We start from the raw sequence: 16,919 nt of genomic DNA on the forward strand, positions 1-16,919 counted from the left end.
AAAATATACAACTGATAAATTAATTCAGTAAAGTAGCAGGACACAAAATTAATATTCAGAAATGAGTTGCATTTTTATATACCAATAACGAACTATCAGAAAGAGCAATTAAGGAAACAATCCCATTTACAACTGCATCGAAAAATATATGTATCTAGGAATAAATTTAACCAGGGAGATAAAAGACCTATAAATTATAAGCCATTGAAGAAAGAAATCGGAGAGAGGTTAATAAATGGAAGCAAATACCATGCTCATGGATAAGAATAACACCGTTAAAATGTCCATACTATCAAAAGTAATCTATAGAGTCAATGCAATCCCTATTAAAATACCAATAGCATTTTTCACAGAACTGGAATAAATAATCCTAAAATGTATATAAAATCATAAAAGACCCCGAATAATTACAGCAACCTCAAGAAAGAAGAACAAAGCTGCAGGTATCACACTACCTGATATCAAAGTATATTACAAGGCCATAGTCATCAAAACAGCATGGTACTGGCATAAAAACAGACACACAGATCACTGGAACAGAATAGAGCCCAGAAATAAACCCACGCCTATATGGTCATTTAACCTATGACAAAGAAGGCAAGAATATGCAACTGGGTAAAGACAGTCTCTTTGATAAATAGTGTTGGGTAAACTAGACAGATACATGCAAAAAAGTGAAACTAGACCACTTTCTTACACCATATACAAGAATAAACTCAAAATGGATTAAAGACTTAAATATAAGACCTGAAATCATAAAACTTCTAGAAGAAAACATAGCCAATACACTCTTTGACATTAGTCTTAGCAGTATTCTTTGGATATGTTCCCATGGGCAAAAACAACCAAAAGCAAAAATAAACAAATGAGGCTGAATCAAACTAAAAAGGTTTTACACAACAAAGGAAGCCACCAACAAAATGAAAAGACCACCTACTGAGTGGGAGAAGATATTCTCCAATGATACATCTGATGAGGGGTTTATGTGCAAAATATATAAAGAACTCCCACAACTTAATACCAAAAAGACAAACAATCCCATTAAAAAGTGGACAGCAACTTGAATTTCTCCAAAGAGATGGCCACAGACACATAATTAAATGTTCAACGTCACTAATCATCAGGGAAATGCAAATCAAAACCACAATGAGATCACCTCACACCTACTGATTCATCATCAATAAGTCAACAAACAACAAGTATTGGATGTGGAGAAAATGGATCCCTCGTGCACTGTTGGTGGGATTGAAGATTAGTGCAGCCACTATGGAAAACAGTATGAAGGTTCCTCAAAAACTTAAAAATAGAACTACCATATGAACCAGCAATTACACTTCTGGATATTTACCTGAAGAAATCCAAAACACTAATTTGAAAAGATATATGCACTCCTTTGTACACTGCAGCATTATTTACAGTAGCCAAAATATGGTAGCAACCTAAGTGCCCACCTATTACATAAGACCACTCTGCCAAGACCAGGAGATGAGGCAGATATAATTAATGTACAAATGGATAAAGAAGATGTGGTACATATATACACAATGGAATATTACTCAATCATAAAAAGTATGAAATCTTACCATTTGCAGCAACATGGATGGACCTAGAGGGCATAATGCTAAGTGAAATAAATTGGACTGTGAAAGACAAATAGCATATAATCTAACTTATATGTGGAGTCTAAAGAACAAAATAAACAAACAAAACAGAAACAAACTAATAGATACAGAGAACAAACTGATGGTTGCCAGATTGGGGGGGGGGGTGGGTGTTGAGGGGCTGGGTGAATAAGGGGAAGGGATTAAGGAGCACAAATTGATAGTTATAAGGTAGTCATGGGAATGTAAAGTACAGCATAGGGACTATGGTCAATAATATTTTAATAATGATGTATGATGTCAGGTGGGGACCAGACTTATCAGGGGATCACTGTGTAAATGATATAAATGTCTAAACACCATGCTGTACACCTGAAACTCACATATATTGAATGTAGACTGTAATTGAACAAGAAAACACAAATCTCATCATGTTATTTCCCTGCTAAGAACCCTTTGATAGTTCACCCTCACACAGAGCTGCAAGCAGGACCTGGCTAAGTCTGCAGCTCACAGTGCAGCCACGCCGATGTCCACCTGCACCAGCGGCTTCGCAGGCCCATGCTTTTGCTCATGCTGTTGCCTCTGGTTGGAATACTCTTCGTTCTCACTTCAACCAGCTAAACCACTTCGGGAATTATCCCCAGGAAGCTATCTTTTGACAACCTCCCCTATGTAATACAGAAAATATTCCCTGTGCATCTCTGTCACTGCATTTATCATATCATACAGAGATCATCACCAAGTTCACCTCTTGCCCTCCAGGTGAGTCCCCGAAGGCCAGCATCATGCCACACTCTCAGCACACGGCACAGGCCTCATGGTACCAGGTGTGTAATACATGCCTAATAAGTACCAGGACTTTTTCTGATGGGAGTTAAGATTTATCATTTCATTGTCCAACTTTTGCTCCATGGAGCAATAAAAATCACCTCTCTAGCGAAATGCATCATTTGGCTAGTGCATGAGAAGGCAAAGTTAAACACTACTTAGGCGGTATGCCTACTTACCTAAGTTGCTGTATGTTGCACTACAGGGATTTGGGGCCACGGGATTTGAAATGTCTTCTTTTTCCTCTTCCGTTTCCAGCTCAGGCAGGGGCAACGCTGGTGTACAGCTCTTGCCATCTTGCTTCACAACAGTTCTTGGATCCCAAGGAGAAAAATCCTCTGTCACTTCATGGGTCACATGACTGAAAAAAATCAGACCAGTGTCACACCGGCATTCAAAGGTCTTGATAAAATTTAGATTAATGTAAGGCATACGCTTGCCATGATGTAAATATCTGGCCCTACAGTCACAGCAATGGCTCAAAGCCCCAACGTCTTGTTTGAATGTAACACAATCCTTTGGGACAGCTGATGCTTCTGTTTATCTCGATTCATACACACTGAGAGGTGTTTGGTGGAAGACACAGAGACCCTTCGGAATGACAGGTAAGGAGTGGAACTTTGTTTTTAAGGCAGGAGGTGGTGATGGTAGTAGAGGGAGTTGAATGCTTAACTGGTTAAAGACAAATATATTCAAGTATTTAATAAAGTATTTAGCGTATTTATTACACTATAATACTATAGTAAATATGAAATACTTTAGTATTTATTTAGTATATAGTATTTACTACACACTAAAGTATTTATTAAAATATTTAGTAAAGGATCAGGAATAAAGTTGAGATTAGACTATTTAAATCAGGCAGTTAAGCAATTACGTTGCCAGGGGAACAGAGCATGAGCCTTTGCTTACATGACGAGGCAGGCAGGCAGGCACACGAGCCTGCGTTCTGGTTCCCCTCCTATTAACATGGAGCTGAGCATCCTACCAACTGCACCCCAGAGTGAGGTCCTCCACTACACTGTGTGTCCCCAGCCTTGTTTCCCTCCTCTGCCTGCTCATTCGCTTATAGCACGCTACTAACCTGCCCCTCCCCCCACTCTGCCTGCATTGTGAATTCTGTTGCTATAAAGTACAAGTGGATGAAATGGTCCTTAAATATTGGTGGGGAAAGCTGGCTTAGTTAGAAAATCTCATTGAGCAGGTCAATGAAATAAATTCAAAATCAGGCATCCTTAATGGTTTCTGGGTCCACTGAAAGTGTTCCTAGACTGTCACCCACTCAGCTCCTCTTTCTCCTGTTCTTTAATTTTATTTCTTTTAATGGATAAAGAGAAAGAAGAAAAGGAAATATATATTATTACATATTGTTTCTGGATTTTCTATTGGCAGTGAGTCACAGTGACATTTACAAGTTTCTCTGAATGAGGTACTCTGATCGTGTGTCATCAGCACATGTGTCACCCAGGGATTTGAGGGAGTAGATCGGAATGAGGATCTGTAGATCTGGTAGATCCGAAGCTTCTTATCAAGTTTTCATTATGGAAATTACACACATACTGGAACAGAAAAATAACCCTTGAAGTCTGCTGGATATACAGCTTTAAAAACATTCTTTCAAAGCTGGCAGAGCCAGGGGTGTCTCCACACTGGGAATCAGCAATGACCTGGGGGTTCCATTGTGGGATGTGGCCTTGGGGAGGGCAGTGAGGTGGGCAGGAATCACCCCCCTGGCAGCCAACAGGGTGGCTTCTGTAAAGGAGGCCTCCCCCAAGGGGCTGCCCTGGGGTCACCAACCCCAAAGACAGGCTCCAGACAAAAAGTTGCCTTCTGCTAAGAGGAGGTATCATCCAGTCAAGGTCCCGAGGGCATTCTACTTCTGTGTCAGTGAGGAGGAAGCAAACCGAGGCTTCCAAGGCCCTCTTGACACCCACTCAGGGTCAAGACTGCAGATGGCTGAGTGGTTATCAGCAGGCGTCGGGAGAGGGAAAACAATCTTTGCCGGCAAAGGTTAACATAAGCCATTTCTGGTTTCAAAGGAATAAATAGAAAGTGATTAAAAATCTCAGCCCCCCCCAGAGAAGAAAAAATTTAAACCTCCACACATTCTCTTCTTATTCTAGAGTCCACCTGAGAGCTGTTTTTAGGCTCCGAACCTCTGCAGCCTTGCTCTTGTGTATTCTCTTTCTTCTTCCAAGCTCCTCGTTGTTACTAAAAGAAAGCTCTCTTCCATTCGTCAGCAAGGGCTGGTGAAGGCTGGCTCAGAAACCACGACTCTGCCCTCCCTGTCTGTTCTCCTCCCAGGGGACGCGCTGCTAGCCATAAGCCTCAGGACTGGATGCCCTGGGCCTGTTCCCACACACGTGAACCACAGCTCTGGGCTGTTGGGGCTTCTCGAAACAGATATGGATGCTCCAAAGCAGGAAATATGAAGACTCACCTGTTGTACCCGCTCACACAATTACCCATGAAAAGGATTCTTCACGGCCTTCTGGAGTCTACTAAGCATGCTCGGAAGCTCTGCAGAACCGCAGCCCCACTGCGCTCTGGAGGACTGCAGACTGGGCAAGACGGGAGTGGCTCCAGTTCTGCCCCTAGTGTCACCCTCTGTACCTTGACCTTTACCTTAGGGTTTGGTCTGGGAAATGTGCCATTCCCTCTGGGGAGCTAAGCAAAGTGAAAGCAAGTTTTATTAACTCTTTGAGGACCGGGGAAGCACAACCTACATCCCATATGAATACTGGTTTTCATAAGCACATTTACAGTAAGTGCACTGGCATATTAAATTACCAATTACAATCACTATCAACTATAAACAACTACACAAAGAGAGTTGATGCAAGTAAAACCACATAGATTTGCAAATGGATGCTAAGATGTTTAACCTGCATTTACAGTGATGACAGTGTCTAAAAAGGAAGACTTTTTAAAAATGCACCAATGATATGTAATGTCATGTCTTGATGCTTGAGGGAAGAATAGCTCTTTGTATGACTGACATGGTAAAAGAAAGAGGGGGGAAAGGGAGAGGTTTTGAGAGTTCAAGATGTGGTAACACGCTGAGAATGAAAAATGAAAAGGAATCGAGCACAGCATCAGAGAAGGTTGACCAAGTTGCTTTGTGTAAACAGACAAATCGTCCAGCAAGAAAGAAGGGAATAAAACCTTATAATCCATTTACTTTAGGCTTGATAGTTTTACAAGGGAGTATAATCTTTGACCATTGATTTTTTTTTTATGTCTCATATTCAGATATAAAATCACCCCCCACCCCAATAGTAAAATGACACTTCCCCAATACAAGCTTTATCGTCTAGCAAAGTGGTTCACCAACACTTCATTGGGAAATGCTTAATGTAATGGAGAAAACACCACATCAGGAACCAGGGAAGTCAGGCTCTGTCCCTGTTAGTCTGACCTACAACTAGATGACAGCATCAAGCAGGAGCTAATGGAGAAAATGAAAATTACCCCATTTCATCCATGAAATGGTAAAAAAAGTCTTTAAAATGAAGTTACAAGAAATGTACTAGGAATTCTAACACATTATGTTTTAGCATGTCTTGAAATAGCAAACGACGACAAGGGTAACTGGGTTATTTTCAGGCGAAGTACAACGTGACACTCATCACCATGAAGCCAACTGTTAACTGAGGAACGGCCCACAAGAGGAAGTCACGGCTTTTCTATTTCTGGGGTTGAAACGCGTGTTGAAACAGCCCCTCGTTCTCTGACGCAGTGTAGTGTCTGCAGTAACTACAGCACTGACGTCAGGGTCCTGGTCATCAGGTTGAGCCAAATCGGACAGCCCGGTCTGGGCTGGACTCTGAGCATTCGTTCTGCTTTCACAATGGAAGACAACACGTTTGCCTGTGCCTCAGACTCCCCCACAAACTTCTCATTAATGACCAGCTTTTAATTGAGGTTTGGCTTATCTGACCTGACACTTTAAAAAAATCACATTACAATCTCCACAAACACACCTTTTTCTGAACCTGGAGAATGAACTGAAGGTGTTCACAGGCAACAGTGACACCGTTTCCAATTTGTCTGCTATACAAAGGCATCCCTTGGCACAGTCTGTCTCATCAGTCTGCAACATTCACATGTAATTCAAAACCGCAGAAGCAGTCTCCTGTGGAAGCCCACGTGGCTTACCCGGCCATGTAGCAGGAGTAATCATGACACCATCAAATGAAATAATCCCCCTCTTTTTCCTGGCAAATTCTTTCAAGGTAGATTTTTGTAAAAATTCTGTTAAGTGTCTAAGTGTACTTTTGAAGAAGGCCAATCAGATTTCACATTAGGACACATTAAATGCCTTATGTACCCTAGTAGTTCCACAATTTGAATTCAACCACCTTCATTCAGCTTCAGAAGGGGCAGTAAATGAAATCAGGCTGCTACAGAGACCATCTGCCTCTTGGGGCAAATGGTATTCTGAATTTCCACTTGCTGGCTCTCTTCAAAAGCCGTATCTTTCTCTAGTTGCCCAAGACAGCCAATAAACAAATGTGTGATTTTTAAAACCTCCTTTTACCCCTTTTCTGGTCAGAGCACATGAGAAACAGCATGTCATGGCTGTCTTACTGATTTCCAGAGCTCTGCTTATTTCTGGGGTTGCTGGGGTGACGGGCCTTTGCAGAAGTGGGATGTGCCCCCACACGAGGCGGAGAGCTCACTGTTATCAAACCCACTCCGCTCATCTGTCAGGAGGGGATCCCCATTTCCTTCTGTCTCTCTAGGACCCCTACCAAATGTGACATTTCTTAATCCTAGCTTAGTTTCCAGGTCATGAACTTGATTTTGCTACACTTTCCAATGACCAACATTCTCAGGTAGAAAAATGTTCTGTCTGCTGATCACTATCTCGTGTCTCCAATTTTCCACTAAGCCTTCTGCAATCTTAACTGAGAACTTCCATCCCTACCTGAGATTAACCTTGAATGGAGGTGTGATGAGTTCCTGCTAACGTCTGGTGCTCTGGTCAAACGAAGGTGGCTCTTACTGATGTGAATGAGAGACCAGGTCTAGGGACAGGACAATTCTTGAATAGACTCTAATTTTCAGACCCTGCACAGTTTCACATTTTCATTTTTAACGGATGTGAATAGCAAATTCAAAGTGTCTTCAAGACACCAGATAGCAAGACAGCAAAGTAGATAAAAACACAGGCCACTGTAAATCACTGTCACCTTTGTAATACTAAGAAAGATTAATTTTAAAATACTGTGAAATACAAAGTCAGAATGGCATTTGTGCAAATTAACAGAAAAGATAAACTAAGCTTGGAAAATAGCAATAAAATATGCTGCCCTGCTCAGCAACAAAGGTATAGAAGGAGCGTCTCAGATCATCATTTCAGCCTTGGCTCACTTCTAAACTATGGAGTGACACACTGGTACACATTTCCTGAAAAGGCGATATATTAGAATACCCACGGGGCTCCCCAACAGGGTTGACCTATGTAGGACGGACCAGCCTTTTCTGGGTCCTGTACTTTTCCACATGCCCAGCAGCACCAGAACACTCACTGCACCTTGCCCAGTATCCTCTTGTCTCCCTCAACTGCCAGTCTGCCAAGACATGATGTACCCGTAACTCTCCAGAATCACTGTAGGCTCGGGGAGGGAAGTGAAGTAGGGAGAGAATGGGAGCTACAGCTGCTCTGAACCTACTCTTACTGAACACGGCGCAAACTGCACAATTTTCCATTTAATTCACAAAAACATGTCAGGAGGTAGAGTTTACAGGTGGGGAAAATGAGACTGAAGGAAGGAAGCGAATTGCCCACGTTACATGGGTGGCGGGTCAGCATCTGAACTTGATGCTGTCCACTCTGACCCTGTCCCTTCCACCAGAGCAGGCCAGCTAGGTGTGCTGTAAAAACTCAACAACAAATGCCTGACTATGAGGAGGAAGAGGTAAGCGTGCTTTGAAAAGCATAGAGCTGTTATTAGAATGTGAGGTGTTGATGATGACAGATGTTAATGATGGCAGGTATTTGTGAACAATTCTAACCAAAGTCTTTATTTACATTATAAAAGGTGGTAGTTAAACAGGTGCTGCTCTAGTCTAGAAAGACTTCCTGACAGTGATCACTAGCATGTGTCTGCATTTCCCGAGTGCTGGGCTGCGCTTAAATACGTATCTCCTGACAATAACCCTAAGTAAGGCCCGTTGTTCCCATAACAGCAAGTGACAGCAGCCCAACCTGCACGGTGCTTACTAGGTCCCTGGAAGCCAGTCTCTCAGAAGGTGCTATGAACTGAATGTTTGTGTCACCCTCACATTCACATGTTGAAGCCCTAACCCCCGCCAGTGTGGCTGTATTTGGAGATGGGGCCTCTAAAAATTGAGGTTAAATGAGATCAGATAGAATTAGTGTCCTTATAAGAAGAGGTACCAGAGAGCTGGCCTCTCTCTCTCTCTCTCTCCATCTCTCTCTGTCTCTCTCTCTCTCTCCCTCCCTCCCTTCCTCCCTCACTGAGGAAAGTGAAGACATAGTGAGAAGGCAGCCGTCTGCAAACCAGGAAGAGAGTCCTCACCAGAAAGCAAAGCAGCGGGAATATCGATCCTGGACTTCTGGCCAGAAAACTGTGAGAAAATCAATGTCTATTGTTTAAGCCACCCTGTCTACGTATTCTGGTATGGCAGCCCGAGCCGCTGCATACAGCAGGGACTGATGATCACAGCAAGCTCTCAGGAAACAGGTGCTGATAAATCAGATCGGGGATCTTAGCAACAAGGCACTAGAGAACATCGGCAGGGTCTGCAGCCACACTCCTCCCAGCAAAATTTCTCCCTGTCCCACATGGAGAAGGAAATTGGGACAGGTTGCAAAGTGGGTGCCCACAGAGCAGGGGTGGGAGCTGCCTCCCCACTAGAAAGCCAGAGGAGCAGCACATCTGCCTGGGTGTGGTGTGCAGCTTCATTCTGGTGCTAGCAGCACAGAGGGCCCAATGGCTGACTCCCAGGCGACTCATTCCCAGTAACCAGCATACACAGCTATCACCACTGTTCTTTTCAGGCAAGCCTCTCTCTCTCTGCTATTAGTACGTCACCATTACCGAGGTACCAGTGAGGACAAACTGCTTGTCCTGGAACCAAACCTTTAAATGTCACTTGATGACCCTAATCAATACTCTAATGCAGTAATGCTAAATAATCACCAACTAAAACTATGGCCTGGAGGTCTGAATTCAGGCCTAGAAATTAGGAACTCCAATTTAATCTCAGTTCTGTCACCAGTACTACTCTGCCATGCCTCCCATTATTCACCTATAAGACAGGTGTGGTCACATTCACAGGAGGATGCCGTAATGAGGAAATGCACGTGAAGTGCTTCCAGGAGAGTGAACCCGACACCCGCGCTGAGTATCGCTGACTGTGTGGCAGGTCAGTGGTCAGTAACACCCTCTGGCCCTGACTGGTCACATGCCCTGTCATGCTCGGGCTGACTTTATAAGACATGGCAGACACCAGCAGACTCAAAGTCACCACAAGAGAACAACAAAGTCACTGCGGGGGCCAGACACCCTGACGTCAGAGTCTGGTCTGCCACCAACTTGCAGAGTGGCCCTGAGCCTCTCAGTTTCTCGGTTTCCTATAAACCGGGAGAGATGCACTGTCACAGATGTGGGACAACTGAGAAAATGAAAGTGTTGTGAGAATTACATAATAAGATACCGGTTCAGGTTCATTTGTCAAACAAGGAAATGATACTGACCCAGTCAGTCAGGGAATTCTCAGGGTGGGTCTTCACTTTGGAACATATTCATAATGATACTCTATGCAAGCCAGCTTGCTTCTCTGGAGTGTCCTCACCTTCCAGAAGGGAAAGGGACATAGAGCTATCTGAAGACCACCCCTCTCGGTCACAGAATAATAACCATTCTGCATCGTTCTGTTAGGAACAAGGGAGGTATTTCTCAGTTTTCTGTAAAACACGGGTATTTAAAAATTGAACAGTAAGGACTTAATGAACTCATTTAAACTTTAGGAATAACATGTCAGAGAATGTAGATGTGATCTTTATAAATGCTAACAGTCCAAAAGTTTCTTTATAGCAAAGAATATGCGAACAGGAGAGCAAGGAGCTCCTTTCAACTTCTGGCTCCAATTTTTTCTTTATGAGAAATAGGAATTTGATCTGCAGAGGCCGGCTTGGTCCTAAGCATGAAACGGTGACTTTGACAGGGTGCTTGCTCTCAGAGGACATAATGCAAATTAAGATATAACTGAACGTAAGCATTTAAAACTGTAAGCTTCTAACTTTCCAGACAGAAGAACGTCACATTTTACCAGTCTACGAAGGGTTTGCACTCTTTTTCCCACACCGTATGTGCATACACACGTATATAAAGAGCCCCAGATTCTGGTCCCTTAGAAGCAGCAGACCTGCCTTGTGTTGGGCTAGCGGCCCCAGCATGCAGACAGCCACTGGCAAATCAGCTGTTATGGTTTCGCGCAGGGATCAGCAAACTCTTTCTGTGAAGGGTCAGAGAGGAGCTATCTCAGGCTTTCCAGGCCACATGTGCCTGTTGCAACTGCTCAGCTCTGCTTTTACAGTGGAGATGAAGCCTTCGGCAGCACGTGAAAGGACGAAAAGGCAGGTTGGACTGGGCATTCAGGCCATAGTTTGCCGACCTTGGGGTGGATTGCAGGGCTGCTAGGATTGAGTCCTGCATTACTGAGGGGTGTAGCTTGGTGCTAAGGACTGAGAGGATTGCAGAGGTCTGGGAAGGGTAAAGGAAGGCTTGCACAGGCCAACAGCATTCCTAAGGAAGCGAGGTGTGCCTGACAGAAACAGACATTGGCTAAGGCCTGCGCTGAATCCCAGCAGTGAGGCACAGCTGGGTTCCCGAGATGGCTCCGGGAGTCCTATTAGAGAAACCAGACTTACGTGGCATCCAGGGCATGCTAGGGTCTTTGCTCATTAGGAACATGATGGTCAGGACTGGTGGAGCTAGCAAGCTTAGCTAAAGGTCAGGGGCTACTCACAGGGCAAATGGTACCTGTTGGCTGGGAGTGTTACAGTTACCTTGGGTAAGTTACAGCTATTTTTGTAGTCATTGACTAAGTTTTTCTAACTGATTAGAAAAAAACTTTTTGAACTAAAATTTTAAGGACATGTATGTGATTGGCAATTGATATTGCCTGCCAATTATGAAATACATATAATTTTAGCCAAAAATCAAGAGTGATAAACCACAGTTTATCGGAAAGACTACTAAAAGGGTATACACTTCAGGAAGAAGGAAACTGAATCCAGAAGGGAGGAGAGAAATGAAAACGAAATAGTATTTTTTTTAAAAAGTGATAAATGTGAATAAATCTAAAATAAAAAAGAGTGATGTGATGGGGAACGACTGAGGCTGGGCGGAGTTTGTGAAGACTGGACAGTCTGTGAGAATTTTCTGAGGTAACATGTAAATTGAGAGCTGAATGACAAGGAACCAGCCATGCAAAGAAAGGAAGCATTCCAAATAATGGAATGATATGAAAGGGATTAGGGTTGACATATCTGAAGAACAGAAAGAAAACTCCTATTGTGAGTTTATGAACAAGGGGTGAGTAGGAGATAAGTTAAACAGGTAGGCAGAGGTCATATTATATAGGGACTTCACTTGCTTCACTGTGCTGAAACAATGGGATTTGCATTTTTAAAAGAATACTTAAGGTGTCCTAGAGAGACTAGATTAGAGGGGGCAAGAGATTAGGCAAGGGAGATCAATTAAGAAAATACTTTAGTAAACCAAGTGAGAGTGATGGTGAGTTGACCAGGGTGGTAGAAGATGAGATGGTGAGAAGTAAATAGATTTAGGATATATTTTAGAGGCCAACAAGACTTCCTGACATTTTGGATGTAGAGGGTGAGGAAAAGAGAAGAACCAAGGATGACCCCTAGTTTTCGGCTTGAGCAACTGAGTGGGTGGTGGGACCAAGAAGGGAAGATTTGTAGGGGGGAAAAGTCAAGAGTTCTGTTTTGGACATGTTTCCTTCGAGATGTCCGTTTTACCTTTAAGTGGAGATACCAAGTGGAAACTTGTGTGTGAATCAGGTCAGGGATGGGGATATAAATTCGGGAGTCATCAGAATAGATATAATATTTAAAGTCTTGATGCCAGATGATGCTGAGCCAAGGGTTAGCCATTAAAGTTAAAGAACCCTTTATGGTATATAGTTACGATGAAAAAAAGAAAGAAAAATAACTTATCCTTGAGAGACACATACTGAAACATTTACAAATGAAATGATGTCTGGGATTTGCTTCAAAATAATGGGGGGGGAAGGGGATAGGTGTGCAGAAGAAACAAGATTGGTGACAATTGTTAGTTGTTGAAGTGTGGGTCTGGGGTAAATGGTTCTTCGTTTTACCAATCTATCTACTTTTGTATATGATTAAACTTTTTCTATCATAAAAGGTTTAAGATAAAATGAAAATAAATAAAAGGACCCATTTTAAGAGGTCTACATTAAGAGGTAGTCCTGTAGTACTGATTCCACGGGCAACATTATATACAAAGCACTCAGAAAGCAAGCAAGCCAGAATAATTGGAGGTTCATGAGCAAGAGATTAAGATTAAGTCTCAGGTAGACAGAGGGCACATATACAGGCCTTCTTCAGTGTGGGGATATGACCGGATTTAAATTTAAGAAAGCGCTCTTGGCTGTTCTAAGAATTGACTGAAGGGGCAGAACATTAAGCAACCTTAAATCCTGGCACCCTAAGTGTAATTTGTAGAGGTTAACACCTATTGCTAGGTGCTTTACAGGTATATGTAGTCCTCATAATATCTGCATAGCTAGGTATTAGTATTGATATAGGGAAGGGACATGAGGACTCTTTTTACAAAAGAAGGAACTAGGAGCTTGGATTCCAAGCCTGCTGCCTATGGCTCCAAGACAAGAGCTCAGGCAGATGCTAATCAATGACTCAACAAATCATTGAAAGACCAGAGGTTCCATTAGGACCATCCACGGTAAAGGCCACGGAAAGAAAACACAGGTTGTGCTTTACAAGAGTTCAAGACAAACCTGCCCCTATCCTTCTTGCATCTTACTGAAGTTAAAAGATAAACTTACTATTGTTCTTCTAGCCTTCTTTCCTTCATACCAATGAATTTTCTATGGAAGCAGAAAACACACATAAACCCTAGCCCGGGATGGAGGGGGTCTCTCTTCCACTAGAGATTAGAGACCACCACTCTGTTTGTGGGGTGGCCTTTGTTTTCTTACTTACTCTCTGCTAAATAAACTTACTTTTACTCTAATCTCTGTATCCACTCAACGTTTGAATTCTTTCCTACGTGAAGCCAAGAACCCTTGTTTCCTATAACATTATCACTCTTATACTGGTGGGGAAACCACGGCTAAGAGAGGGTAAGCCAAAAGTCACGCCACCCCAGGTGCTCCAGTCAGAATTCACATCTCTGTCTCATTCCAGTGTTTGCATTTTGCACATTATACAATACTATTCCCCATGCTGGGATGCCAAAGAGTTGCAGAGATGGTAGGTAGGCTACTGCTTCTAAAAAGCAATAGTGGAGTCACAGACTAGACTAACCACACTGAATAAACTTCTCTTGATCCAGACTAGCCAGATAGAAATGATGTCCGTGAATCAAAATTTAACTGGTATCCCTAGCACCAGTATTTCCACCTTCCAGTCAATTTTCAACTACTGCCAGAAGAGATTTTATTAAAGAACAAAAACAACTCACACTGCTTTCCCTCTTAAAAACTGTTTCTGCTACAAAATCTATGAGATAAAGGCCAAACATTTCAATGCATCACGCAAGGCTATTCACAAGTCTGTCTCAGCAGTTCTCAATCTTTTTCTTCTCAGGATTCCTTAACACCGTTAAAAATTATTGAGAACTGCAAGGGCTCTTGTATATGTGAATTTTATCTATTGATACTTACTATATTCACAATTAAAATTGAGAAAAATTAAAAAAGTTATTAATTCATTAAAAAAATGCTTTAAATATTAACCTAAATATTTTTTTCAAATCTCTTTACTATCTGCCTTAATAGAAGCTGAATCCTCATATGTGCTTCTGTAGTCAATCTGCTGTGACATGTTTTGGTTCAAGTATATGAAAAAAAATCTGGTCTCATCCCGATATGCAGCTGGGAAAGGCAGGACTACATTAATGGCCTTTTAGATAATTGTGGATTTTCCTCTTTGGTACTACTCATATACCAGAACTTGGTTAAGTGGTAGTTCCTTAAAGGTTACTTACAATGTGGAATCTGAAACATCGATGAACTGTTGTACTCAGTTACATTAATATCCATTGGTCTAACGCAGTTTTACTTGTGGGTCAACTGGAAGTTACTGGTTCACTGAGTTATGCAGTTCTTCCAAATGGTGACACATTTCATTATATAATATCAGAAAATCTTTTTGCCATACCACCAACAATCTCGTCAGAAAAAGAGTTAAATATTAGGACGTTGTCAAGGTCATGGTGGTAAATGGAAGTTTTCAAAAATTCTTATTTTTGCTTGAAAGTTTTAATTTTATCATTGGCAACAAACACTGTCAGTTGTTTTCCTTGAAGTAATGGGATCCTTATGTTCATTCTTAAGAAAATATCTACCAAACACCCAAGTGTGAATAACCACAGTCAGTCTGCCACTTGTTCTTTCAAGGTGGCCCATGAAAAAGGGGGCTTTGTAACTTAAATTTTGAAACAAACCATTTTATAAGCGTTTTTCCTTAAAACAACTACTATACTTTGGTACACATAGAAGTACTCTATGTGTACTTTCTGTTTCATTACACAGAATTTTTAAACAGACATATATTCAAAGGTTGAGATTTAGTAACATTTACAACTTCATCAAAGACATTCTTAAGTGAAACCAATGTTTTTGTTTTTTTAAAAAAATCTACTAGTACAAAATGGTGCCATGACTTCGATTTGTGCTAAGGTGTAAGTAGTTTTATCCACTATTGGTTTTGCACCATCAGTGCAAATGCCAACACAGTGAAAGGGACAAATCATGTCTCAGCATTGTGAGAATGATGACTTGCGCAGGATCGTGATTTGACCTCGCATGGCCCACATCTGAAGAACCTCTGGTCTCCTACGATACTCTTCCAGCCTCCCATCCCGCTTGTTTACCATAATCACCTCTGTGACTTTGCACATTTTATTCTTTGCCTACAATCTCTTTTACAACCAGCTGGCAAAATCCTATTTGTCTTTTAAGATCTGGTTTGCATTTCATTTCTGAGAAGTCTCCTTTAAGCTGATTTGATCACCCTGGTTTTTGTGCTTCTGTCCACTCTGCACATATAGTTTTAGCATTTGCCACATTGATGGTAGAGGGGCCACTAACATTTCAAAGCACCCAATGTGTAGACCCTGTGCTAGGTCTTTTATATGTTTTCACATTATCTCCTCTGATTAATTCCATGTGACAGGTATCATTATAGCCGCTGTCCATGAAAGGACCAGACAGATAGCCAAAGCAGGGGTCAAAGTCAATTATTTCATCAGTGTGATAATCTTTCCCCCATTTGTCCCAATGGTACACATATGACACCATTCAAACATTCAATTTATGCTGCCTGAACAGTCAAATAAATCTTAGTGACAATCTAATCCCATAATGAAAGGCTCTACAAAGTCCCTCATCTTTCAGAACCTAAGGTCTGGCCTGCAGTGGAGTCTTTTTCATTCCTCATATATAACTTGGATTTAGAATCTTCACTTACTTTAGAAAAACTTGTATTTTCATTTCTTCCAGCAGTGTATTTCCAGGTGCAGGATGGTGACTTAATGGTCACACTACCGTCAAGCCAGAAACACAAATGTTAACATTTGACAGGAATGTTTTTCCTCTCAGCGTTGCTTCAAGCAAATACCAATGGTATCTCCAAGTAAATGAGGTAATTACTATAAAATCAAATGGTCTATATTTTTTAATATGAGTATTCATGTTTTAAACTTTTTGAAAGTTAAAAAAAAACACTAATTAATTCCTCTTTTTCTACTTAGTCTGGGTCATTACGAGATGTGAAAATTCCAGTGGGCCTCTAAGGAAGACGTACTGCCTCACGATCACGCCGACAACAGCATGTCTTTACAATGGTGGTGAGGTCAGTGGTCCCACAAGTGTGGCCCCAGGAGCAGCAGCATCAGTGTCACCTGGGATTGCTGGGAATGCAGATTCTCGGGGCCCAAGACCTACTGCACCAGACACTCCGGGGGTGGGCCAGCAATTGTGTGCCAGCAGCCCTCCAGTTGTTGCGGTGAGGCATGGTTAAATTTGAGAACCCATGGGGCAAAGCAACTGCATCATTTGGACTCATGAATGTTACCTATAAAGAATGGATAGATTTTGGAAGACTGGCCCACATACAACCACATTTGTGAAAATACAAGCTTGATGACAGCAAAGGATCTGCCATGCTGAGGGCCTGGGCTGCCCTCACGCCCACAGATATGGTGGCATGCGGCCACAGCA

General features: G+C 42.1%; 1 protein-coding gene across 15 annotated transcripts in view; it reads right to left on the reverse strand.

The window, feature by feature from the left end:
- PEAK1 (pseudopodium enriched atypical kinase 1) overlaps window positions 1-16,919 on the reverse strand; it is a 346,674-nt gene that overhangs the window by 59,493 nt on the left and 270,262 nt on the right. For all 15 annotated transcript variants that reach the window (XM_074328311.2, XM_074328312.2, XM_074328317.2 and 12 more), the window contains one exon: window positions 2,612-2,793. In XM_074328311.2, coding sequence (XP_074184412.1) covers window positions 2,612-2,793 — 182 coding nt within the window. The remainder of the gene's footprint in view (window positions 1-2,611; window positions 2,794-16,919) is intronic.

This window comes from Rhinolophus sinicus, chromosome 3, assembly GCF_057876585.1.
Source record: "Rhinolophus sinicus isolate RSI-liver-muscle chromosome 3, RSI-T2T, whole genome shotgun sequence".
Taxonomy (NCBI): Eukaryota; Metazoa; Chordata; class Mammalia; order Chiroptera; family Rhinolophidae; genus Rhinolophus; species Rhinolophus sinicus.